This window comes from Myotis daubentonii, chromosome 13 (assembly GCF_963259705.1).
Source record: "Myotis daubentonii chromosome 13, mMyoDau2.1, whole genome shotgun sequence".
Taxonomy (NCBI): Eukaryota; Metazoa; Chordata; class Mammalia; order Chiroptera; family Vespertilionidae; genus Myotis; species Myotis daubentonii.
The window spans coordinates 44,088,074-44,114,459 of NC_081852.1; the positions used below are offsets into that span (position 1 = coordinate 44,088,074).

Sequence of the window (26,386 nt, forward strand, 5' to 3'; positions counted from 1 at the left end):
GTTGTGGCTCCAGACTGCAGACTCAGGAGGGGGCTGCAGCCTGCCATCACGCAGGAACCTGCTGCGAGGGGCACCGACCTCTGTGGTCCTCCCCAGGCCCAGCGCACCAACAGTCTGTCCCGTGTCCCCCTGGGGTGGGAGCTTCTGGGTTGGAGGCTGCTCCCCTGGGCCGTTGGTTCTCAAACCCAGGCGCACCAGGATCACCTGGGTGCCCTGACAAGCCTCCACGCCTGGGATCCCTGGATCTCTGGGTGGGGCCAGGGTAGGAGCCAGGAGCCGTGTGGGCACCCAGAGGCCAGGCCCTGCCAGGGTTTCTAGGCACCAAGAAGGCCCAGGCGCTTTAGCTTGGACAGGACCAATAACCATGACCAGCATTTATTGAGGCTCCTCCCGTGCCCAGCAGCCCTTACAAACACCCTGAGGGAGTGCTGTCGGCCCTCACGTGGGGAGAGAGGAAGTGGCAGGGTTGGAACTCAGCACCTGTCATCTCGGAAGGGAAAGGGCCTCCCCAGGGAGCTCTCCCGCCTCGGACAAAGGCAGAGGATAGGGTCCTCAGACACCTGTCTCCTGGGATACAGCAGGCAGCTCTGACCTGGCAGCCACTGCTGTTTTAGAGACAAAGGAACCTCCTGGCCTCCCTCTTCCTGCAGACAGAAGGTTCTGGGGGTCTGGTCACTGCCTGGCCTGAGGCTGCTTTGGGTGAGGTTTTTTAAAGAAATCCCGGGGTGGGGTGGGGAGAAGGGAACAGAAGAAAACAAACAAAAGAAACAAAATAAATCCTGGAGCTGCCCTGGGCCTGTCCGTCCTCAGGTGGCTACCGTCAGGAGGCTCCGTAGCAGGGATGTCTGAGGTGGGGGTGGGGGTGGAGAGCCAGGTGCACTGCCCACGGCCTAGAGCAGGGGGACCCGGGAGGACTCCCACAGGCGCTGGGCCAGCTCGCCTGCCTGCTGCACCAGCACGTCTATGGGGATGACTGACAGGTGGAGGGCCAGCAGCTCGTGACACCTGACGACCTCGGCCGGGTGGTCCTTGCTGTAGTAGCGCAGGAGCTTCCTACGGGAGGGAGAGGGGGACAGGATTCAGAAGCAGCCCCGGCACTCCCCCCCCGGAGCCAGGGGCTCTTTGGCACCTTGCAGACAGTCCCCTCACCAGTTCCAGCACCAGGCCTGCGAGGCCTTCCCTTGCTGACCTCACCATGCGAGGCTCAGCCCCAGCCGGCCTGGGTCCATCCCTCCAGTTCCCAGTCCTGTGTGGGGCCTGCTGACGGAGCATCCTAGCTAAGAGCCACAGAGCCAGCAGGGAAGTCCTGGGACCCACGGGCAGATGTTTGCAAATGCTGCCAAGAGGGTGCCAACAGCAGGATGGGCAGAAACCCACATGCTTCCCACTCACTTTCTCACTGGACGCTGGCCCAGGCTGTGAGGGCCTCTAACGAGGGTTCAGAGGTCCTTGGGGGGCAACCTGACATAGAAGCTGCTCCCCTATGCGGGAACTGTTACTTATCACCCAACATCTTTGCACCCACGGCCCCAACAGGGTACACAGATCTGTCACCTGTAGTAGTCTCCTCCCAGCATGCCCACGGGCGCCGCGTCATCGGACAGGACAGGCACCTCGATTATCTGGAGTTTGTGCCCCTGGGAAGGAGGAAGAAGGTCTTGCTTGGAGGGGTGGTGGGTGTGGTGGGAAGAACATGTGGGTCAGACACCCCGGGTTCGGGGCCTGGCTCAGCCCTGCCTGGGGTGTGCTCATGCTGGGAAAACCGGGGACCTCTTTCTACTGTTTTCTCCTCTGTGAAGTGGGGATAATAAAAATCCCAACCAACAGCAGAGATGATGGGTGTAAAGTTCCGAGCACCGTGCCTGGCACGTGGGAGCTCTCCTTCCCATCAGTGACGCCTGGGCCGCCATGCTCAGGAGGGCCGCTGGGAGGGTGACCCGGGAGGTGCCGTGAAGAGCAGAGCATTACCAAGAGGCCCGTCTCTCGATGAAAGCACCGGGCATTCCCAGGGTCGCACCTGGAGGGCAAGGGAACCAAGGTCCTCTGGGCACCCACTGTGTGCCAGGCCCAGTCACGGCGCCTGCGCAGCACCCAGGAGGTACGCTCGGCCAGACTTCACACTGGGCCTCCCCACCCTCAGCTTTACCTCAGCCCATTGCCCCGCGGGCCAACCAAGCACACAAAGCTGTGCTTTGCTCCAGAAGCTGAGGGCAAGGCCATACACACATTGGGAAGTTCTGAGACACAGAGCAAAGATGGGTGCCTACAGGCCCAAAGAGCTGAGCCTGGGTTCTGGTTTCATCACCTATGACCTCAGTGACCAGCCGTGGTGTTTGATCTCCAGTGTGGAGAATGGGCCAATGATACCGGCCTCAACCGTCGCACAGGGCTGTGCGGCTGGGAGAACAGTGGTGAGAGACTCCAATAACTTCACTGAGGAAAGGGACGGGCCATCACCTCAGAGTCACCTCTCGCCAAGAGCAGAGCGAGTAGGGCATGGGGACAGGGAGACAGGAGAACGGGGACTAAGGGCATGTGGGGGTAGCAGAAATGACCTTTAGAAAGCTGGAATAATGATTAACAGTGACAAATGAGGAAAAAACAAAGTGAAACAGAAAATGAAAGAGTGGGGGAGGGAGGGCGAGTAAGAGGGGAAGGGAGAGGGAGAGAGAGACATGGGAGCAGCAGAGACAGTAATTTTCCAGCCATGTCCATACACTGCAATAACAGTGAGGTCTAGAGAACCAGCCAGGAGGCAAGAGATCCAAGCTATACTGTCAGCTGTACTTGGGCAGGCTGGCTAACGGTGTTGAGCCTCAGTTTATCCACCTGTACAATGGGAACAACAGTGTGCCATGCTTTTTAAGAACAGTGGGTGATGCTGGGGCATCACATGGTCTGAGCAGCCTTCCTCACACAGGGCATGCGTCCCTCTGCTCTCGCGTTACCTGAAGTTACTAAATGCTGCCTTGAACAGCTGGGTGGAGGGACACAAAGCCGGTGGGAAAAGGGACCTCTGAGTTCCGGGTCCCAACCAGCTCTGCTTATCTGTCAGCTCCACCAGGGACACGAAGAGATGGAGAGACAGCCTGCACACCGTCCACGAGAAAGGAATGAGTGCCAGGCGAGGAAAGCTGCACCCACCATCTCGTTCTGGAACCACAGGAAGTAGGAGCAGAAGAAGTCCCCCTCCCGGAACAGCAGCGTGGTGTAGCCCTTCTGCAGGTATCTGCGCGCCCGCCGGATCAGAGACCAGACCTGGGGAGAGGAGGAGAGCGCTCGCACCACCCCGACAGCGGACAGCTCGGCTGGCCCTCTCCCCACGGCAGGGGCAGAGCTCGGCTCTGGCCTCCAAGGACAGAAAAGTACCCAGAGGAGGAGCTGCTCGAAGGCCTCTCCTGCTCTTCTCTCCCTAGCGCCCAGGCACAGCCCTGGCTCGGAGCAGGAGCTCAGCAATAAATCCATGTTGGGTGGACTACCCCTCCAGTTCCCGTGACGATAAAATAGATGTAAATGCACTTTATATAATGTCACCATACACTCCAGCTATAAATGCGTAAACTCATCATTCAGGCCAGAAACTAGCCAAAGTCAATGTTAACACAGGAGGAGATGAAGGGTGGCCGCCTGGAACCGCTCCTGCCGTCTAGGGCCGGCCCCTCCGGGCACCCTCCCGGGTGGGGAGCCTCTGACGTAGGTTCTAGGCCGGGAAGGTGTTAGTAAGGTGTTTGAGCACCGAGGGCACCCTGACCCAGCACCTCTGCTCCAAAGGGGAGGTCCTAAGGAGGCTCACCAAGGGGTCTGACGGAAACGTGCTCGCAGACTACGCAGCTTAGGCCCACCACGTACTCTGGCCTCATTCAAGGACTTCCTGAGGCTGCTGTGAGCTGAGGGGAGGCAGCAGGGACAGCTTGGGGCTGGGAAAAGGCCGGATGAGCCCTCTCACTGAAAAGCTGAGCGGAAGGCACACAGGGTTCACTCCAAACCTGACCACAATGCAATGTCTAATTAAATCTGTAAACAAATGCATGGATTTGCTGTGTTTTCAGGAAAGCAACTTGACAACATGTATCAATAACCTTAAAAACATTCCTCCCACTTGACTTAGTCATTCCATTTCTGGGAATCCACGGTGCGAAAGTAATCAGAGGTGAGGACAAAGACGGATGCACACAGGTGTGTGCTGCGGAATTATTTATAGCAGCGAAAGCCTGGAAACAATCTCCATGTTCGACATCGGGGAAATGGCTAAGTAAATTATGTTACATTCCCATGATGGACTCTTGTGGAGCTGTTAAAAATCATGTTTATAAAGAATTAATGACATGAGGAAATGCACGGACATAAAAGTGAAAATGTGGTAAACACAATTGCATAGACAGAAAGCGCTCAACTACATCAACCTGCACAGGAAAACAAGGAAATTAATGTACCACGGGAGCCCAACTCTCTGGAAAGAGGGACGGAGAGGGAGAAGATGATGATGGTGGTGATGATGGTACCAGTAAATACGCAATAAATTCTCTCTGTTGTGCTGCGTACGGTGCTAAGTACTGTGTGTGCATTTGTAATATTTGTCAACAGTGTCACTATCCTTTTACAAATAAGGAAACCGAACTTAGGCTAAGTAACACCCAGCCACATAGTGGGAACTGGTTTTCAGCACAGGCCTCTGACGCCCATCTGCTCTGGGCCACACTTTATTTGGGTGCAAAAAGTGGGTGTGTCTCTGTGCGTATGTAGTGTAGAAGGTGGCAGAGGTCCTCCCTTCTCCTGACTCAAAATACGAGTTTGCCATGAAGAAGAGTCAGTTAAAGAGACTGAATCCCCAGAGAATGTTTCCTTTGCAGAAACCATCTAGTTTTAAGTTCTGACAGTCAAATTGGCTAAGCTGTGTTTCTTCTTTGTTTTGTTTAACTCAACAAGTTCTTAATGGATACCTTTTACGCCAGGCGCTGTGGCCGGCCTGGCCACGTCTTCCCCTGACCTCCCTGCCCAGTCTCTGCTAATCCAGGACATTAGCCAACACCCAGGAGGGTGCCCCCAGCATTGATCAAGGCTGATCAGGGCCCTGGGGTGACAGAGACAAGCTGCTATGAGGTGCCTGCGGGGCTGGGCATAGGTGCTGAAGAGGAAGAGTAGGGGTTAAGGTAGGGTGAGCTCCAGAGCCTCGGGAGCCCTGGGAGCAGGGGGCCCATCCCTCCCAGGCAGGGCCAAGGCCAGCACGTCCTGTCTGATGGGCAGTGAAGAGTGCCCGGCTGGGCAGCAGTTACCTTGGTTCTGACAAAGGCAGCCAGGGGCCCCTTGCCCAGTTCCGACGAGGTCCTGTCACTGTGGCTGAGAGAGGGGGCCACCATCTGGCCGGTCGTGCGGTCCACGTAGATGAAGTGCACCAGGCCTGGGAAGTCCTCCAGGTAGGTTCAGGTCAGAGTCAAGGTGCTGTAAACCAGGACCAGGGAGGCGCTTCTCTGTCCCTGACCCAGTTCCGTAAGGCTAAGCCGTGGAGTCAGAGGCCAGGCCTGCCCCTCCCGCAGTTAACATTTCAGCCAACCCCTAGAACGCCCTTTCCCAGACTCTCTTTACCTCCGAGCCCAAACCCCAAAAAGTTCTAAGATGCAAGTACAATGGATCCCCGACGTTGGCACATTGAACACGGGGAGCTCTGGATGCAACGGGAACATGGTATGTTCATGTTTATGGTCTTCACGAGGGATGCATTTAAAGTATACACACGATGAGGCTGGCGGAGAGAGCCGCATGGGTGATGGGTGAGCCTAGCTGACCGCCACCCCACACACCTCACCGTGGCTGTTCATCTCTCACCTCAAGAGGCCGGAAGGCTGGGAACAGACCCTGCGCAAGGGCAGTGGCTGGTGCTCTGCCATCCCTCCCACGTGCACACGGGAGAGACGCTGCAGGGGCTGGAGACCAGACCCTTTGGAGGTTTCGTACAGGCAACGCTGCTTTATAGGAAGTTCCAGGGAAGGTCAATGTCAGTGAAACTAGTGGTCCATAGTAAGAGGGTCTAAGCATCTTGGACATGGTTTCTAAATTAGGGATAAACATTCTGTGCAGGCCTTCTAGGAGCCTTCCTGTCTGCTGTGAACTGTGACCTCCAAGGAGGAGGACACGGCTCTCACAGCGCCCCGCCCCCAGGACCTCCGTCCCCCGAGGAATGCCCGTCACCACTTTGCTGGCGGCACCACCGACATAAGTAAACGCTAAGGCTCTTAAGAAGTAACTTTGGGACACCGGGGGCTGCTGAAATTTCAGCCTTAGAGCGTTCCCGCGGACAGGCACCTGGCACTACTGCCTGTTACTCAGGGAAAAGAACTGAGGTGATGGAAGACAGATCCTCCATCCCACAGCCGCAGTCCTTCCGAGTGGGCAGGCGGAGGGGCAGGCGGACAGGAGCGCCCCCCGGGCGGCGCGGGGCTCAGACATGAGGATATGACACCATGGTGACGTTCCTCCTGCTCTTCACCAACAGGAAGTCCTTCCAGTCCATCAGCTTTTCTCTGTGGGAAAGCAGGGAGCGGGGGCGTGGGGAGGTGTGCACCCGCCCACCCCGCCCACCCAGGGCCACCCCCACACTCACTGCATGAGCACCTGGACCTGGTCCTGCAGGTGCTGGGCTAGCTGTGGGCCTCCGTGGCTCGGAGCTGTGCTCAGGAAGCTCAGACGGTAGATGGCGCAGAGCTGCCGCTTCATCTTCCCGCACAGCTGGAGCAGCCTGGGCCCGGAGATGAGTGTCAAGGCGGGCAGGGCCCTGGGAAAAGGCACTGTTCCCTGTGGGGCCACCTGACCCTGCATTGGCAGACGCAGCAGGGACAGCACCGCATCCCGCATCCCGCACGGTCACCAGGCACTGAGGACAGGCGCGGCTGGGGAAGCGCGCCTCACCCTCGTGACCAGGAGACAGCTTCCTTCCCAGTTCCTCCCAACATGGTGCTCCACGCGCTTAGATGCCGTTCATGGGATCGCGTCCAACTTCCTGGCTTATTTCCCAATAAATGGGGGAGTGACGTGTTCGAGGCTGCACTGAAGCTGGGCTGGAACCCGGGCTGTGTGTCCCTGGTGCTGGGTCCTCACGGGCCTGCCGATCTCCACTCAGACTCTAGCCGATCTGCTTCCAAACCTCCCTCCAGCGTCCGGAGCTGGACGCCCTCTCCCAGGACCCCCGTCTCCTCAAAGGCACCTTCCTGAACATTCTCTCCCTCTTGGCCTGGAGGCAACTTGCCCCTCTGTCCAAACTTGCTCCCCGCCACCCAGACCCCATAACTCACTCCTGCGATGAGGCGGGGTCACTTCTGGAGAAGGCCTTGGTCTTGAACTCCTGCCAGGTGCTCTGCAGGAGGGCAGGGGCAGGGGACCGGTCAGCTTCCTGGTGGTGTTCCACAGCAAGGCCCAGGCTCCGAGGGCAGCCTCTGAAGGCTTACTTAGGCCCCGCACACACGTGCCCTCGCACAGCCAATGTGGGGTCCCGGCAGGACCCCCGCTCTCGGCACCCGCTGTGCACCATGTTCTACTCTTGGCAGGTGTTCATTTCAAAAGCACTTTCCATGTGCTGGGCCCACTGCCTGGCTGGCAAAGACAGGCAAACGAATGCTGCCAGGGACAGGTGAGTGACTCGAGGGGGCACTGACGCTGAGAGGAGCCTGGGCATCACCCTACAGAGGACCTGCGCCCTGAGGCGGTGCCGCCGCGATGCCGGGTCACTGAGAGACGCTGAGCAGCTGCCGGCTGCTCTGGCGGAGACTGTGGGTCTGAGGCTGGGCCTCCTCCAATCCTTCTGCTCATTTCAGGTCAATTGTGCGCAGCCAGTGATGCTCAGTTCCTCACACCGACCCAGCCTCCACCCCACTTCCTGCTGGGCTCCCCTCCCCTGTGCCCCCGTCACTGTCCCTGTCTCCAAGCCGCCGGGGGCGGGGGGGGGGGGGCGGGGTGGAGTGGCCCCGTGAGACCTGCCACCCTGTGAGGGTGTTGGGGGCAGACGGGTGGCCTTTCCTGAGTCCTGGAGGCAGGCTCTGGCTCCCCGAGTAACCTTGGCCAAGTCGCGATCTAAGTCCCACAGTTCCCTCCTCTAACAAAATGGCAATTATAATTCGTGTTCTGCCAAACTTACATAAACGTGTTCTGAAAATCTCGAGTGCCGTGAGTTTTCGCTACAAGTTCCTAACGGGGACACAAGGATCGCAGACCCACGGTGGGGCAGAGGTGGACGGAACAGGCCCGCCCTCTCCCGGAGGCAGGCGGATGAGGTCGCGGCCTCACCTGAAGCTCCTGTCTCCCGCGATTCTTGACAAACTTGTCCATCCTCTGGCGCAGGTCCCCGACGAGCGGGTGGGACCGCAGGGAGCTCCGGGCCTCCTGGCCCTCCTTCAGCTTCTTCTCCAGCAGGGAGAACCCGTCCAGCAGCTGGTACAGGGCCAGGGCCAGCGGCGCGCTGGGGCTCTGCGGAAGAGGCAGCAGGCAGGGGCACGGGCAGCCGCGGGCCCGGTGTCCGGGCCCAGGGAGGGGGGCCGGTGGGGGAGCTCCTACCTTGGTGAGGAGCACCATGTTGATGCCCGGCCACAGGGGCAGGCAGTACATGGTGTGGGGCGCCATGGGGCAGTAGATGTCTTTCACACTGGCATCCAGGAAAATCCGTCTGGGGCAGGAAGGCGCTGGGGAGCCGGGCAACAGCGTTTGGAGTGTGTCTTCTCCTATCTGTGGAGGAAGAGGGGCTGTGGGGGGAGGGGGCGGGGGGCCGGCTAGCCTCCTCCCCGCCTTGGATCCACCCACAGCGGCCCATTCGCCATCCTCGCTGAGAACCACGAGGAGCCAATGTTTCAGCTCCAAGACGTCCCAGCTCTCCCGTCCCTGCATGTGCCCTAACAGCCCGCAGCCCCGGTTCCAACGTCTGTCTCTCTCTCAGCTCCTCTGGGCCTTTCCGCCCAGAGGCAGGGCTGGGTGCCAAGCAGGGGCGGTGGGTGGAGAAGAGACGGAAAAGGCAGGAAAACCAGACAAGGGCGGAGCGAGGGCAAGAGGCTCCCTCCCCATGTCTTCACAGAGATGAAGGCATTGAAAGTTAAGTCAGTCTGTCATTTCAACCACCCTCAGAGCGCCCACCGGGGGAAACCGAGGCACTGATGACTAAATGAGCAAGACTCCCGCCTGACAGAGGCTCTAAGAAAGCTTTAGTGGTAAAAGCAGGGAAGTAAGGAACTCGTTAGAGATGCCACCAAAACCTTCTGTGAGGATGGCACTGCAGTCGTATGGTAACAGCAAACGCTGCTGTTCTGGGGGTTGCTAAGTAAGGAACAGCACACGCGATGGACTGCGGTGCTGACCACACTGCTGAGGAGGGCCCAGCAAAGGAGAAAATGCTTAAGGCAAAAGTGTGATGAAATACATTAGGAAAAGAAAAAATATACATGTAGTGTGTGTGTGTGTGTGTGTACTGAGAGAGAGTAGTCCTTTTCCATTCTTTACTTTAGTATTTCCCAATTTTTCTACAATGAATATATTTACATTTTCATCTTTAAAAAAACGTTAAAAAGTTGGACTTTCACTCTCCAGTGAGGAGTGGGGATTTCTCAGGAGTTGAGGTCTCCCTTCAGCCCCCCCGCCCCCCCCCCCACCCCGGCTGAGCTGTCCCGGCAGCACTGACAGCCCAGAGGGGGCAGGCCTTACTCAGAGGGGAAACCCCAGAGTCCCCAGCATTCACTGCAGCATCTAGATCAGCTGGTACCCGGGGCCATCCCTCCCCCCAAAACTCACCTGGACCAGGGAGTCATCAGTGGGTGGGGTTCCCCCATCCATCCAGACGGTGCTACCTGCAGGCCACAGGCAATAAAATAACATAAATAATTGGAAACTATAAATAATGGCGCAATAGCACATCAGGAGGGGTGGGTGGAGCAGGAGTGCCCCCGCCCCAACTACCCACAGCACCTGGCGGGGCAAGCACTTAGTGTGGGCCGGAGGGGCACTGCCCTTCCCGTCCTATCCCAAGCCAGCAAGTGCAGGCGAGCTCTGCAATACCAGGGCCGGGCCCGGGAAGAGAGGCTCCCCAGAGCCAGGCGCTGGGAGCCAGTGCCTGAAGATGCACTGGGCAACGGGACGCTCCTCAGCCCCTCCTTCCCCCTTGCTTCTGCCCTCTGCCCCTTCAGGCCCCTACCTGGCTGTAACAGTGCCTCGCCACTAGGAGGCAGCACACGGTCTACATGTCCCCATTTGTTTAGTCAATCAGCAAACTTTTACTGAGCACCTACTGCGTGCTGGGAATTGAGCTACATTTCCCTTCCCAGTACAGCTCACAAAAACCTACGGAACCCACCACATATTGGAAATGTTATGTGTTTGTAATAATAGTGTTCTCTTAGAGTTTATTGCAAACGACTATCATTTATAACCATGTTTCTCTGGGGGAAGTCTGTTCCTGTGTCTCACACATCTGATTGACAAATGGATGAGTGCAACTCGAGCCATCTGTAAGCTGTGAGTTCTGTGCACTGTGGAATGGCATTATTTACAGCTCTGAGGCATAAAAAACTAACGGCTGAGAGAAAGGGGCGAGGAGGAGGACCGTGATGAGTGAGGGAAGGGAAGCCAGTGATCACCCCAAGTGGTGCTTCCCAGTGTGTTCTGGGCTCACGGAGAGGCTCAGAGGACAGCTATGACCCTGGCCTCAGAGGAATGTGCAAGCACAAGTGACCTGGGACACACCCTCGGGGGCCCCGGGCTCCTTGCTGCCCATCCAAGGACCTGACGTTAAGAACGTCTAACCCAGCGGGTTTTAACTGTGGCTGCACATGAGACCTTTTAAAAATCCTGATGCCGAGGCCACGCAGTAATTTAATAAACTAAATCTTTATTTTATTTCTGCTGTTTACCCACATACTTTAAAAACAGGTCAGATATAAACTAGAGAGACTGAATATTTTTATTTTAAATCACTGTGCTTGAAATCAAATGATTACTACTTAATTTTAATTACCTGATTACTTATTAATTACAAAAAAGAGAAAGCAGAGAATACACAGACGAGAGATGAATTTTTAAATGGAATCAACGTGTCATAAACAGTTTAGTGATCACTCGAGTGGCCTTCACAGCCCCTGAATTCAAGCTGGGGCCAGGAGGGCAGACAGAGGGGTTGCTGCAGACGGTGTCCCATACTCTAGAAATCCCGACGTCTGTGCCTGGGCCCTTACAAGGCAGGGGGTCCACTGAACCCCAAGACAGACTCCCCAGGGCTGCCACCTGGCATATTTCTCCTTCCACGCCCCTCCCAGCCCTCCCCTCCCAGGTCTCACCTGAACCTGAACTCCGCTCCCCTGGGGAAGGGGCAGGGGTGAAGTACTCCTCAGGGAGGGAGAAGCTGTCTGTCTCCTGGGGGGAGAGGGGGCAGCTTGGGCTGAGGGCTCAACCCGGCCCCCCCCTCCCCTCCCCTCCGGCACACGGCACATACCGTCCCTGTGGAACTCCGGGCGGGGCCCGAGGAATGAGGGCGCCAGGCCTGCTGCACGGGGATGTTCTGGCTGCTCTGCAGCCTCCGTGGGGAAGGCTGTGACAGGCACAGGAGACGCGGTTAGAGCATGTCCGACGGGCTCCTCCCCACGGTCCCCACTCCCAGCACTTCACAGCCCAGCCACGGAGCAGAGGCACAGGTGCGACTGGCTCCACCGTGAGGCCCTGGCGTGGCCTCACCTTCCATGGATGTTTCAGTCCTAGGTGGTCTAGTCTTTCTCCAGAACCACTGACATTCCCTCACACTGACATCCAAACCACTGACGAGCAGGAGGATGGTGACGGTGGGGGGCACACTTACTGAGAATTCCCCCGCCCCAGGCATTGCTGGGCTCTAGGAACCTGCCTCCTTTATTCCTCCAAACAACCCTGAGAGGTACATGTCATCGTTGCACAGATAAGGCCACTGAGGCTCAGAAGGGGCTAGTATCAGCCCCGCTCACATAGCTACGTGGTGAAGCAGGGACTATCTGACTCTAGAAATCTGCACTTTTAACCACATGCATTCTAGAACTCTCCTTCTATCTGAAAGCAGCAGGAAAGGCAGGCCCAGCCACAAGCCCAGAACTGTGACTCAGGAGCCCCGGCCGCCCCAGCAGCTGCCGGCACCCCGCGGACGGGCTTTCCACGCGTCCCCAATGGCCTCCCGCTGCCCAGAGGCTGCCCGAGACCTGAGTGTCGTCACCGTCATCCTCCTCTGCGGTGCTCTCGCTGGGGTAGAGGTCATGGACCAGCAGGATGAGGGCCAGCAGGTCGGCTGGGCGCAGGGAGCTGGCGCTGTGGCTGCAGAGAGAACGGGTGGCTGGTCGGCACGTGCCCAGTGCCCTGGGGGCAGTGGACGAGGACAGCTTGGGTTGTGGAGACCCGGGCATGGTCCCGACCCCCCAGGAGTTTGACTGCTCCAGCTGAGTCTCCCTTTTTGGAGAAAGGCAGGGTGTAGATAAAATTAGCTCATCACTTTTTAAACTAAAACTTGGTTGTGTTAAAAATAATTATCAATGGGAAACCATCGGGGACCAGGAGGTCCTAAATTCTGACTGAGACAGTATTCCCGGGAGAAGTACTTCAGAGAGAGACTGAGCTGAGAGGGGCTGAGGAATCTAAGATCCGAGAAGCTTCATGGGAGAGACGGCTCTGGAAGGTTTTCTTGGCCGGGGAGGTGGGGATTGTCAGACGGGGCGAGCGTGGGCCAGGGCCTCAGCTCACCTGGAGTAGAAAGCCAGCAGCTTGGAGTGCACGAGCAGGAAGGCGTGCAGGGCCTCCTCGCCGGCCCGCGCGGGGCTGGAGTTCACGGCCTGGACGACGTGCCGCTCCAGCGCCTCGATGCACAGCTCACAGAGCTGAGGGTGAATGAGCCGCTCCACGGCCTGGCCACGCGTGGGAAGAGAGGAAGCCGCGTCACCCGCCACCCTCTCCTGCTCCGGCCCTGGCTGGGGGTGCACGCCCTCAGTCCACACTGAGCACAGACCTGGGAACAGGGAGCTCAGACCAGCACGGATCCTGCCTCACTAGAAGCTCCTGTGTTTGGGGGTCTGCCTGCGCCCTCACTCGTGAGAGGGATCAAAACCGGGACCTACGGCTGCACGGCCCCTCTGACCTGACCCGTCCTGGGCCCGAGGACCCACACCCTGTCACCTCCACAGCGAAGCTCTGCTCCCGCTCGCGCAGGCGGCCGTGGGTCCGCAGCAGGCTCTGGAAGTGCTCCCACACCTGGACGCGCTGCTCCGTGTCGGGGGGCCGCAGCCTGGGGGAGAGCACGAGAGGGCATGAGGAAGCTGGCTGTCCCCCGCTTCAACCCCGGGGCGCAGCCCTAGGTCCCGGGCAGGACCGGCAGAGCTCCAGTGACCTGGCCAAGTAACAGGCAGAGCCTGCGAAGCACAGAGGGCCGTGCTGGGGCCATGCCCTCGGCGTGGAGAGGAGTGGCGGGGCAGGAACCGGGGGCCGGAGCCTGAGAAAATCGCTGCCCTTCTCGGCTCAGACATGACACGACCCCAGCTAGAGGCCCAGGGAAGCGCAGGAAGGAGCCAGGGCCCCGGTGTGCACACACGGCCTGGCCTCAGGGGGGTGCTGAGCAAACGCCTGGGTGGACCGGCCACGAGGACTCACTCCTTCCGGATGAGCTGGCCGTCCACGGTGACCAGCCCGAAGTGCACCTCGAACAGGAACTTGAGCACACGCAGCTTCTGCCGCAGGTCCCCCTCGGCCTCCGTGCCGTCGCCGTTGATGGCGATGAACAGGCATTCTCCGAACTGTGGGCACAGCGGGCTGATGTCAGCCAGCCCCGGGGGGCTCCCTCACCTGCCCTGATCCCTGGGGACAGTGAGGGGACGATCGGGTCCCAGGGAATTTTGATAAGACTGCCCATGGAGTCCAGGGAGGAGGAACACGGGCCCCAGGACCACACACTCACCAGGTGAAGGACGTAGAGGTAGCTGCCATTTTCTGTGGAGAAGCAGGTGTACGTGTCTGAGAGCTTCTCCAGCATTGTCATGGAGGAGATGATGACTGGGGCCAGGAGGGTGCTGAGCTGGTCCTCCAGGGCAGGAAGCTGCCAGAGGGGGAGAAACCTGCTTGAGTGGGCCGGCCACTGGGGACAAAGAAATGGACAGAGCCGGCCTGGCCACCAGGGTGTCCACAGCTCTAGATCTGCCTGGGAGGGTATCACTGTTCTGACGCCGAGGGAGCGGAAAGACATTGCCTCAAACCTGGGGCGTCGTTAGGAAGGCTGGGAAGGGCTGGCCACCTCACTGTGCTGTTCAGGCCCCGAAGGTGGAAGGGAACGCGAAGGGAGGAGGCCATGCTTCCACAGTGCAATGCTTGGGCATTTGATGGAGAGCTGGCCAACTCGAAGAGCATTCGCTGCCTGGCGCACAGCCCGCGCCCTCTGCAGCAGAAGGCCTGCTGTGGGGCAATGCAGCCTAAGGAAAGGGGTCAGAGAGTGGGCACAGACCCAGGTGCAAAGCTGTTCACTACAGCATCGTTTATAGTAGCAAGCAGCTGGGGGAAAGGTAAGCGTCTAGTACCAGAGGGACATGAAATAAGTAACAGCTCATCTACATGATGGAAGAAGAGACAGCCACTTAAAGCAGTGGAGTGTTTCAATGATGTGGAACATTCCTCCATATTGCAGTCAATGTTATGTTTAAAAAAAAAGGTGTGGCCCGACGGGCGTGGCTCAGGGGTTGAGCGTCCACCCATAAAACAGGAGGTCAGGGTTCGATTCCCTGTCAGGGCACATGCCAGGGTTGTGGACTCGATCCCTAGCAGGGGACGTGCAGGAGGCAGCGATAATTCCCTCTCATAATTGATGTTTCTCTCTCTCCCTTCCTCACTTTGAAATCAATAAAAACACATTTTTAAAAAATGGTGTGAATGTTTTGTATTTTAAACTGTATAAAAAGCATTAAAAACATTAAGAAAGTCAACATTGTTAAATTTATTACTTCTGAATAAAGGGACCTGTGAGTGACTCTTCCTCCTACTTTTTCTATAGTTCTGTACCTCCTCCATTTCCATAACAAGCACACTTTTACTTTTATAAGCTCTTCCCCCACCCATCCTCTCTGCCCTCCCAACTAAGGAACAAAACAAACGAAAAAAGATGGACAAATTACTCGAGAATCTGCGAATAAAATGGGATAAGGCCAGTGGAATGGCCTCAGCTGAAACTCCCAACACTGGAATGCAAGAAGGGAGGGAAATGTTGGCCTGCCCCAGCTGATTCCGGGAGATCTGACTGCGATATGGAGAGAGCAGAGTCCCGACCTGGAGCTGGTGAGATCTCCAAGGAGCTGAGGGAGCCCTTGCCTTGAGAAGCCAGAGGCCGTGGCAGCGTTAACATATGAACTGGACACAGCGTGCCATGCGGCTCACTTTCTCCCAACGTCTCAACATCAGGAGCCAAGGTCTGTGCCCAGCGGCTGCAGAACCTGCCAGTGAAGCTTACACAGCGGCTGCTTCTCATCATTCAGGTCCCAGCTCAGACAGCCTCTCGCCTGACCACCCTCAGGCCACCCTGCCCCAGTCACTCCCCATCTCACACCCGGTCTAAGTGCTTCTGACCATTCATCACTCCCTGAGCTCACGGTGCTTACTTGGTTCACTGTATGTCATCCCTTTTTAGCCCCTAATTACATGAGAGCAAGGTCACATTCACTGCTTTACCCCCCGAGAACGGCACACAGTAGGTTCTCAATTAACATTTGTCTGGATATCCCTCCAGGTAGGCAAATGTTGAATTATTCACGTACCATAATTTTCTAGAACTGTCATGAATGAATTATATCAATAGAAAAGTCGCTTAAAAATCTAGAGTGTGTACGGCAACTCATGTTAAAAGTGGTAGTTTTTTCTGCAGGTGTAGCAGGAATTTTTTCTAGGGGCGGGGAGATAAAAATACTTGGTGTAGGCAGAGAGTGAGGGGACATTGTCATCCTAGTTGGTAGAATTATAACGTGGTACAATATCTATGGCTTTTGAATCGATGTTTCTGTACTTAGGAATATATCCCAAGGAAATTGTAAGATGTGGGGTAAAATTCAAGCACAAGTGCTCCCTACAGTAATAGTTATAGAAAACTAGAAGTGATAAGCAAGCCCAGTATTGAGGAAATAGTTAAATAAATGCACGCATTTATCCATACACAGGAATATGTTTCCATGAACATTTATGCTTTTGAGAATATTTAACAAAATGGAATAAGCTTTAGATATGATGGTAAGTGAAAAAAACAGAAAACAAAACTGTAAATGTGGCATGATCCCAACTACGGTATATATAAAATCTACTGAGCGTTGTCCTATGCACCAAGAAGTTGCTGGTTCAGTTCCCAGTCAGGGCACATGCCCGGGTGGTGGGCTCAATCCCCAATATCAATCATTGATAGTTCTATATCTCTCTCCCTCTCCCTGACTTTCTGAGGTCAATAAAAATGTATTAAAATAAATAAAATGTAGAGTGAAAATAATTAAGTGAAAATAATCTGAGTTTTAATAATAAAGTGTAAAATGGGATATTCACATGCAAAAAATAAATTTACTTTAATCTATACCTGACACCATATTAAAAAATTCAAAATGGATCATTAGACTTAATATAAAACCTAAAACTATAAAATTTCTGGAAGAAAATACCGGGAGAACTCTTTATGATCTTGGGTTGGGTAAAGATTACTTAGATATGGCATCAAAAGCATGATTCATAAAAGCAAAAAAAAAAAGGACAAATTGAAATTATCAAAATTAAAAACTTCTGCCCTTTGAAAGACACTATTAGATGGATGCAAAGATAAGACACAAATTGGAAGAAAATAACTACAAAACATCTATCTCCTTGGATTTACATCCAAAATACGTAAGAAATAATCAACCCAATAAACTGGCAATAGGTTTGTACAGTTCAGTAAAGAAGATATAAGAATGGCAAATAAGCACATGAAAAGAGATACTCCAAATCATTAGTCATTAAGGTAATGAAAATTAACACACAAGGAGATTCTGTCATGAACAAATTATATTAATAGAAAAGTCACTTTCTATTACTGATCAGAATGACCAAATAAGTTTACAAAGAGTGACCACAGCGGTGTCAGCAGGCCACTGAGGACATGGAAGTCTCACATCCTACTAGTGGACTATTAGACGGTACCACCTCTTTAGGAAAGCTGGGCAGTCTCTTAAGAAGTTTAACATACACTGACATGTCCAGCCAGCTACCCTAGGGATTTCCACGACAAGCCAGTGAGAGCTGCTTTACGTGTAAGTCAGAACTGGAAACATCCCGCATGTTGCTCCCACCAGCAGGTAAGTGGCTGAACCAGGGATGGCAAACCCATGACACGCGTGTCAGAGGTGACACGTGAACTCATTTTTTTGGTTGATTTTTCTTTGTTAAATGGCATTTAAATATATAAAATAAATATCAAAAATATAAGTCTTTGTTTTACTATGGTTGCAAATATCAAAAAATTTCTATATGTGACACGGCACCAGAGTTTAAAGTTAGGGTTTTTCAAAATGCTGACACGCCGAGCTCAAAAGGTTCGCCATCACTGGTGAACCAACTGTGGCGCAGGTTGAAGACAGACCACAGCTCAGCTGTGGACGGGGATGAACTGCTGAGACACACAGTGCAAGAGGGACGGGTCTCAGTCAGGCTGCGTGAAGGAAGCCAGACCAAACCAAAACCAAACCCAGCCGGTACCCACTGTAAGATTTCAGCATAAAGGGCTATAAATACAAACTCATCCAGCATGACAGACAGATCTGTGGTTGGCCAAGTTGGGGGAGGTGGAGGAAGCTCACAAATTTGGGGGATGGCGGCCATGTCCATTTTATTGGTTGTGATGGAATGGCAGATATGTATAAAGTATATCAGACTGTACACTTTGAGTATGTTCAGGTTATAGTATGTCAATTATACCTTAATATAGCTGTTATAAAAAGTAACGTGTTGAGATTATGCTAAACTTTTTAAGTAAAGAAACTGGTGAGATCAAGTTTCTCTGCTGTGCGATGAAAATTCCACCTCCCCCGCCCTCACTTAGCCATCAGCCCTGGGGGAAGGAAGGGGGGGAGGTGCCAAGGATGCTGGGCCACATGCTGTCTCTGGCCCCGCCCTGGAGGGCGGGCAGGTTCTCTTGCCTCCTGTCCTCCTGGTAGTTCTGTGTTGTCCCCTCCCGTCCATCCCACACTCACCTCTTCTCCCTCATACTCCGACTGCCCAAACTTCAGCCGCAGACTCTCTTCAAACTCCTCATCTGTCCAGTAAAAGAGGACCTCTGCTCCCTCTGTGGCCACCAAGACGCACTTCATCTGCCAGGGAGAAGCAAGGTCAAGGTTGCCTCCCAGGCCCACATCCTTAAGCTTGGCCTGAGTGATGAGGATCCTAACCCCAGCAAACATCTACTGAGCCCTTCCTGGGCACCAGGCACCCCGGCCGGGCCTCCTGGTGTTACTTCTCCACACCCGCTCAACCACCTGGTGAAACAGGAACCTTCAGTTCCTTCCGTCCCATAGAGCACCATGTGGCACAGCTGGAAGTGGCAGAGAAGGGATTCTGTCTGAGGCCACGGCTGGGGCTCTTCCCTGTGTCTTCTGACCCCTGGGCCTCCTGGGACCAATCGTGAGGAAGGACCCAGCTCTCGATCTGGACACGAGTCCCCTGCACGGGGAGGCAGGCAGTCCCCGGGCTCAGGGCAGACAGAGCCTGTGCTGGAACGGAGGGCGGCTACGGAACCCCCCTCGGGGCAGTCCAGAGGTGTGTTTGTCCTCAAATCAAAAAACAGCCACAAAAGGCGAGCTTCGAAGCCCACCAGGAGTGGATTCAGCACAATTTCATTCACATGTCCTTGCTCTGGGTGGACACAGGGGCTGCCTGACCTTGTCCACGTTCATTCTCACACCTGCTTAGCTGCCGAGTCCGCAGCCACATCCTCCAGTACCTCTGGCCCTTTCGAACCTCCTTCCCCACCACCCGCACATGTACCCTCTGTGCCACACATTTTAAGGCTTAATTATAGAAAATGTGTGTTTTTTTTTATCCACCAACTGGTCAGTTCTTAATTCAGAGCTCCCTGCACTGTCTTGGCCCCCCGGGCGCAGCAAGACGTCGAGCCTCTCAACCCTGGAGAAGCGTGCCCAAGCCTGGTGAGGCCAGAGCTCTCCGGCGGTGCGTGCAGCTCAGAACCCCCGAGAGGAACTTCACACCTTCTCGTGTGCCTCAGTGTGCCACACGGACATGATCACGCTGCCCCTGTGCTAAGACACGACACGGATTAGGAAGGAAGCCCTGAGTCTTCCGTGAGTGGAGGTCCAGCTTTCTCAACAGGAGCCTAGCAGTTTGAGGTCTCAGACTCCTACTCTCTTTAGGATCCCCTATCTGAGCAGCTTAGTGGTACTTACTGAATTCCCTCCAAACCTCCAGTTGGTTTATCAACTCTAACGCAGAGCACCTGGCCTCAGGGTGTTTCCAGCCTATCCCCGCGGAATTGCTAAGCACCAGGCAGGGACTGCGAGAAGACGGAGTGTGAAGAGGTTGCTGTGGACGAGGGCAGCTGGACCTGGAAGAGGTGCTGGGGCTCCCAGGCCAGCCTGATGTGGGGGTGGGGCATGGCGCGCTATGGACTGATGGCTGTGGTCCACAGCAGAGAGCCCCTGTAGGCTGGTAAGGCTGTGGGAAAGGCGTGCTGGCCACAGACGGGTGAGGTCAGGTTATGGAGGCAGGTCGCCTGGTGTGGGGTCTGGAGGCCCACTCCTTGGTGGAGGCCGGGAGAAGTGTAGCCTAGAGACACAGCAGAGCCTGATGACTGCCAGGGGCTGGGGAGGGGGCTCTGCAGAGCCTGGGAGAGCTCAGTCACTGCCTGCCTCGCTCTGTGCACCTCCCGCAGCCCCAGAGTGGGTGCTGCCTGCCTCGGCCGCCCCAGGTATGGCGGAATCATCTACCTTGGTAAGGAGCACAGCAGGGCTTCCCGACAGCCAGCGGTTCAGAAAGGGCTGCAGTGCACAGACTCCGTGACCGGCTCATGGAGAGCAGCATAGCATTCCGGGTCCTGCAAATGCTTAAAACAGAGGTCAGGAGGGCAAGCAGTTCTGACTGTGCCAGCTCCCGGGCGTGGACAAGGTGGCGAAGGACCCACTGCGTGGTCACAGCTCTTGCTCTGGCTCGGAGGCAGTCTGCTCAGTACGTTTTCCCCACAGCCAGGTGTCTGTGCCCTGTACCCCTCCACCCCTACCCGTGAACAACTGAAACAGGACATAGCAGGTGCCCCACAAACATGAATTCCCACCTACTGTTTCCCTCCAAGCACTCTCACTTCCCTGTGGGTCATGCAGAGCCACGGTGTGGTCAGCAAACCCACTCTAGTCCCAGGAAAAAGGAACCTGACCCCTGGTTCTAGTTTTGGCTTTGCCAAGGCCCTTAAACCTCCCTGAGCCTCAGACTCGGCCGGGAAAGGGAGGAGAAATCCCCGCTGCACTTGCCTACGAGGTTATAGCGAGAGGTTATAGCGAGAGTGGGGGGTCACCTGGCAGGAGGGCCCTGACACAGAGGTGTGTGTGGGGGGAGGAGGGGGGTCTTTATTCTTATTTCCCAGGTGCCCTTCATCAAACAACGGGGTGAACTAAACTGGCTCTAGGTCCTTCACATTCTGATGATAAAAGGCGGGAGTAATACAAAGCTTTAGCTCAATTAGGATGAGGCAGGGAAGGGCTTTTAGGGCTCAGCATTTTTTCGCTACAGAACTGAGCCTCGCTACAGGACCGGGTGCCCGCTTAAGGCCACATTCCCAGGAAAATGGGAGTGTTTCCTAGTGAACGTTCGGTTGTACTTTTGTTATTCCAAACGGCTAGTCGGAGGCTCTGTTCTCTCTCCCCTGCGCTCAGGAGGGAACGCGGGACTCATGGAGCTCTGCCCGCGCCCCTAGCCCCGTGCCCCTGGGCACCATCCGCCTGCGGCAGCTCGGGCTGCGCCCCGCCCTGCCCCGCTGGGCGCAATGGGCACCTCGGCTCCCGACCCCGCAGCCTTCCATCGGCCCCGCACTCTCCAGTGTGGACAGCAGTTTCACCCCCAAGTCCCCTCGCACCTCGCAGCTACCCGGGGGAGAAGGCCGGGCTGGTGGCACCCGCCCCACTTCGGAGCTGCAGGAACTTGGGCTCGGAGAAGCGAAGCGACTGGCTCTCGGCCACGCGGGCGGTGGGTGAGCTGGGGTGGGGCCCGCGCCCCACGTCCGGGGGCCTGCGCGGTCCCGAGGCAGGTCCGCCGCCCACGGAGCGGGCAGCCGAGGGCCGCGCCAGGACAGTCGGGGGACCCCACCAGCACGAGCGCCGCCGCTCAGCCAGTCCTCCCCGGCGCGCTTCCGGGTGGGACCACGTGACTCCCCACGTGACCGCCTGTCCGGCGGCTCGGGGCGGCGCAGTGGGCTCGGGTGGGATGTTCCGCCCTGCCGCCCCCGTCCCCTTCCTGTTGTCGTTGAGCGGGGCGCCCAGGCCCAAAGCATCGGGGGCGCCGCCCTCAGCGCTCAGGGCCGCGTCCCGCACTGTGCCCGCCGGTCCCCTGGCCTCAGTCCCAGCGGTGCCCATGGAGGCACCGGGAACAGCCCCATTTCGCAGAAGAGGAAGCCGGGGCCTAACGATAACCGCTTGCCGCGGGGGCCCGGTTGGGTGAGCAGCCAGGCCCCTGGCTCCGGGCTGGCCCTGGCCCACGGACGGGCTTTGCTTCTGGGCGGCGCTTCAGCCCCGGCAGGAGCCGCCGGTTTCCCTGGCCTCCTGGGGAGCGGACAGCCTGCGGGAGGGCCCAGCTGCCCCCACGGGCACCCGGGAATTTCTTCGTCCATTGCGGGGAGGGGCCTTCCCATTAGGGGCTTTGTTTTGAACCCGAGTTTGCAAGATTTCCTTAAATTGTGTGTGTACTTGTAGAGGCTGAAGGCGGGGAGAGCGGAGGAAGGTTATGGAAGGGACTAGTCCCCACCCAAGTCACCCCTCAGTGTCCTGGAGTCTCTCATGGGAGCTTTGAGCGCAGCCCATGAGGGGGCGACTGTGTGGGATACAGCAGGTAGAGCACCCCTTTCCCCCGTCCCCGCCAAAGGCAGGGGCCAAGAATTAATGCTCCACCACCTTCAGACAAAGCAAGCATCACTCCTGCTCCCCTTCCTCCATGCACTGCCCCTCCCTGGCAGCCCACCTTAGGGCCGGAGCTCCCCCTCCATAGCACAGAGCCCACCGCAGGCACTGTCTCCCGTCCACAGTCCACAGCTGAGGTCTCCGGCTGTGCACTCTTTATCCTGTTATTCCACTCACCATGTTTCTCTTTGGTGTCAAACTCTTCATAAGCATGAATTTCAGTGATTGAATAAATCTCATCAAGTGGATTTGCTGCTATTTATTCTCTGCGCCCCCCCCCCCCCCCAGTCCATTTCCCATCAGTAGTGTATGAGGACTCCACTTTCTCTACATTTTCGCCAAAGCTTGTTGTCGTTTTCTAACAGCCATCCTCATGGGTGTGAAGTGGTATCTCATGATTTTGATTTGTATTTCTCTAATGACTAATGACGTTCAGCATCTATTCATGTGCGTTGCAGCAATTTATATGTCTTCTTTGGGAAAATGCCTACTCAAATCCGTTGCTCATTTTAAAATTAAGTTAATTCTCTCTTTATTATTAGTGTTAAGAGTTCTTTATATATTCCGGACACAAGTGCTTTATTTGATACATGATTTGCAAAAATTTTCTCCCATTATGTGTTTCTTAAAAATCTTTGTTGTTGAAAGTATTACATATGTACCCCCCCCCATTGACCTCTTCCAACCTGCCCCCACCACCTGCCCCAGGCCTTCACCACCCTATTGTCTCTGTCCATGGGCTATGAATATATGCATACAAGTTCTCTGGTTGATCGCTTCCTGCCCACTCACCCACCCCCATCTTCCCTCTGAGATTCTTCAGTCTGTTTCATGCTTCTATGTCTCTGGATCTATTTTGTTCATCAGTTTATTTTGTTCATTAGATTTCACACGAGTGAAATCATGTGATACTTGTCTTTCTCTGACTGGCTTGTTTCGCTTAGCATAATACTCTCCAGGTCTCTCCATGCCATCTCAAAGGGTAAGAGATCCTTCTTTTTTACAGCTGCATAGTATTCCATGGTATACATGTACCACAGCTTTTTTATCCACTCATCTACTGATGGGCACTTGGGCTGTTTCCAGATTTTAGCTATTGTAAATTGTGCTGCTATGAGCATAGGGGTGCATAAATTCTTTCTGATTGGTATTTTTCAGTTTCTTAGGATATCCTAGAAGTGGGATCAATGGGTCAAATGGCAGTTCCATATTTAATTTTTTTTAGGAAAGTCCATATTGTTTTCCATAATGGGCGCACCCATCTGCATTCCCACCCACCGTGTACTAGGATTCCCTTTTCTCCACATCCTTGCCAACACTTGTCATTTGTTGATTTGTTGACGGTAGCCATTCTGATAGATGTGAGGTGCTATCTCATTGTTGTTTCAACTTGCATCTCTCTGATGATCAGTGACTTTGAGCATTTTTTCATATGTCTCTTGGCCATCTGTATGTCCACTTTGGAAAAGTGTCTATTTAGTCCTTTGTCTATTTTTTAATTGGACTGTTTGTCATCCTTTTGTTAAGTTGTATGAGTTCCTTATATATTTTGGATATTAACCCTTTAGCAGATGTACCATTGCCAAATATGTTCTCCTTTTTCATTTTGTTGATTGTTTCTTTTGCTTTGCAGAAGCTTTTATTTTAATGTAGTCCCATTTGTTTATTTTCTCCTTAGTTTCTTTTGTCCTAAGACAGGGGTGGGCAACCTTTTTGTGAGTGTGTGCCAAAACCAGCAAAATCTCTGACTCAAAATTCTTCCGCATGCCAACCCTAATTTTTTGAGAACATGTTACACCTACTTGATATCTCTTAAGGTGTATGTAAGTGAAGAACCTTGAAGAAATAATAAAATTCATTCGAGCGACTAAAACACAGTATATGATAATGAAAAATACATTTATTTTTTAATGTATACATGTTATGTAAAATTATTTATTTATCTAAGATGCACCTACACTGAATTTATCTGAAAAATAAAAAAGTCGATATTAAGAAAAAATTGTAAATGGAAGATTATAAGAGAGGGTTTCACGTGCCAGCAAAAATTACTGGCGTGCCATGTTTGGCACACGTGCCAGGGGTTGCCCACCCCTGTCCTAGGAGATGTATCCACACAGATATTGCTATGAGAGATGTTTAAGATTTGGCTGCCTAGATTTCTTCTAGGATTTTTTATGGTTTCACAACTTACATTTAAGTCTTTTGTCCATTTTGAATTTATTCTTGTATATGGTATAAGCTGACGGTCTAATTTCATTTTTTTGCATGTGTCTGTCCAATTTTCCCAACATCATTTATTAAAGAGACTGTCTGATCCCATTGTATGCTCTTGCCTTCTTTGTCAAATATTGAGCGTAATGGCCTGGGTTGATTTATGGAGTCTCTGTTCTATTTTATTGATCTATATTCCTGTTCTTGTGCCAGTACCAGACTGTTTTGATTACAGTGGGTTTGTAGTATAACTTGATACCTGGTATTATGATCCCTCCAACTTTGTTCTTCTTTCTCAAGATTGCTGTGGCTATTTGGGGTCTTTTTTGGTTCCATATAAATTTTTGGAGTATTTGTTCTAGATCTGTGAACCATTATGTGTTTTGTCTTTTTACTTATCACTTGTAGCACAAATGTTTTCAATTTTTATGTAATCCAATTTATCTATTTGTAATTATGTGCAGGTTTTTGTGCCAATGTAAGTTTTTATTTCACTTGGATAAACACCTAGGAGTGGGATGGCGGGACTGTATGTAAAGTGTATGTAAAGTTTATATTAAGCCGTTGAACTGTTTTCCAAAGTGCATGCACCATTTTATATTCCCTTTACAATATTGAGAGTTTTAATTGCTTTGTAGTCTCCTTAGCATTTGATGTTGCCTTTTTCTAACTTTTGCCATTCTAATAGGTATGTAGTTTTTATGTATGTATGTCATTGTGGTTTTAATTTCCATTTTCCTAATGACAAATGATGCTGAACTTCTTTTCATGTGCTTGTATGCCATCTATATCTCTTCTCTGGTAAAGTATTCACATCATTTGCTCATTTTTAAAATTGGATTGTCTTGCTTATTATTTATATGGTTTCTTTATATATTTGGATACAAATCCTTTAACAGATCTATTTTGCACTTTTTTTTTTGCAGTCTGTGGCTTTGTTTTTTCACTTTCTTCACAGGGACTTTCAAAGAATAGAAATCTTTGTGTTTTTTTGTGTGTACTGTCTAAAAAAATCATTGCCTAAGCCAGGGTCACAGTTTCTCCTGTATTTTCTTCTAGAAGTTTTATAATGTTAGGTTTTACCTTTATGTCTATGATCCATTTCAAGTTGATTTTTGTAGATGGTATAAGAGAAGGGTTCATTGTTTTGCATATAAATATCCATTTTTTCTAGTTCCATTTGTTGAAAAAATATCCTTTCTCCACTGAATTACTTTGACACATTTATCTCAAATCAGTTGTCCATATATGCATGAATCTATTTCTGGAGTGTCTATTCTGTTCATTAAATATGTAAGGATTCAGGTCACATTAAGGATTTTACTGATTTTTCTCAATAGCTTTTGGTTTCATCAATTTTCATTGGTTCTCATTTCCCTAATTCTGTACTGATATTTACTATTTCCTTTCTTCTGTTTACTTTGGGTTTAATTTACTTTTCTTTTTAAATAATTTCTTAAGCTAGAAACTGACCTGATTTGAGATCTTTTGTCTTTTCTAACAATGAAGTTTACTGCTATAAAATTCTCTCAAGGTTCTGCTTTATCAGCACCTACAATTTTTGATATATTTTAATTTTTAAATAGTTCAAAATACTTTATATATATTTTTATTTTTTTGACCCATGGGTTATTTAGAAATGTATTATTAATTTCCAAATATTTGGAGGTTTTCAGGATATCTGTAGATTTCTATTTCAAGTCCATCAGCTCAGAGAATATGCTTTGTATGACTTGAATCTTTTACATTTACTGATGGCCTAGGACAGTGATGGCGAACCTTTTGAGCTCGGCGTGTCAGCATTTTGAAAAACCCTAACTTAACTCTGGTGCCGTGTCACATATAGAAATTTTTTGATATTTGCAACCATAGTGAAACAAAGATTTATATTTTTGATATTTATTTTATATATTTAAATGCCATTTAACAAAGAAAAATCAACCAAAAAAATGAGTTCACCTGTCACCTCTGACACGCGTGTCATAGGTTCGCCATCACTGGCCTAGGATATGGTCTATCTTGGAGATGCCCATAGCAACCTT

General features: G+C 53.0%; 1 protein-coding gene across 6 annotated transcripts; it reads right to left on the minus strand.

The window, feature by feature from the left end:
- Nucleotides 1-359: 359 nt before the first annotated feature.
- HPS1 (HPS1 biogenesis of lysosomal organelles complex 3 subunit 1) lies at nucleotides 360-21,368 on the minus strand. 6 transcript variants are annotated; one of them, XM_059661018.1, is made up of 20 exons: nucleotides 21,095-21,368; nucleotides 19,956-20,071; nucleotides 18,210-18,326; nucleotides 13,925-14,062; nucleotides 13,621-13,763; nucleotides 13,150-13,258; nucleotides 12,721-12,881; nucleotides 12,186-12,297; nucleotides 11,456-11,551; nucleotides 11,301-11,376; nucleotides 9,763-9,818; nucleotides 8,542-8,709; nucleotides 8,275-8,454; nucleotides 7,287-7,348; nucleotides 6,599-6,733; nucleotides 6,453-6,518; nucleotides 5,274-5,418; nucleotides 3,145-3,258; nucleotides 1,555-1,637; nucleotides 843-1,053 (listed from the first exon to the last, which is right to left on the minus strand). In XM_059661018.1, exons 3-20 carry the CDS (start codon nucleotides 18,324-18,326, stop codon nucleotides 891-893), a joined length of 2,124 nt encoding a protein of 707 aa, XP_059517001.1. In that variant the 5' UTR covers nucleotides 19,956-20,071; nucleotides 21,095-21,368; the 3' UTR covers nucleotides 843-890. The 6 variants fall into 6 exon arrangements, with proteins under 6 accessions (XP_059516997.1, XP_059516996.1, XP_059516999.1 ...); XM_059661014.1 differs by lacking the exon at nucleotides 1,555-1,637 and having other exon boundaries at nucleotides 360-1,053; nucleotides 19,956-20,062; XM_059661013.1 differs by lacking the exon at nucleotides 1,555-1,637 and having other exon boundaries at nucleotides 360-1,053.
- Between the last annotated feature and the right edge of the window lie 5,018 nt (nucleotides 21,369-26,386).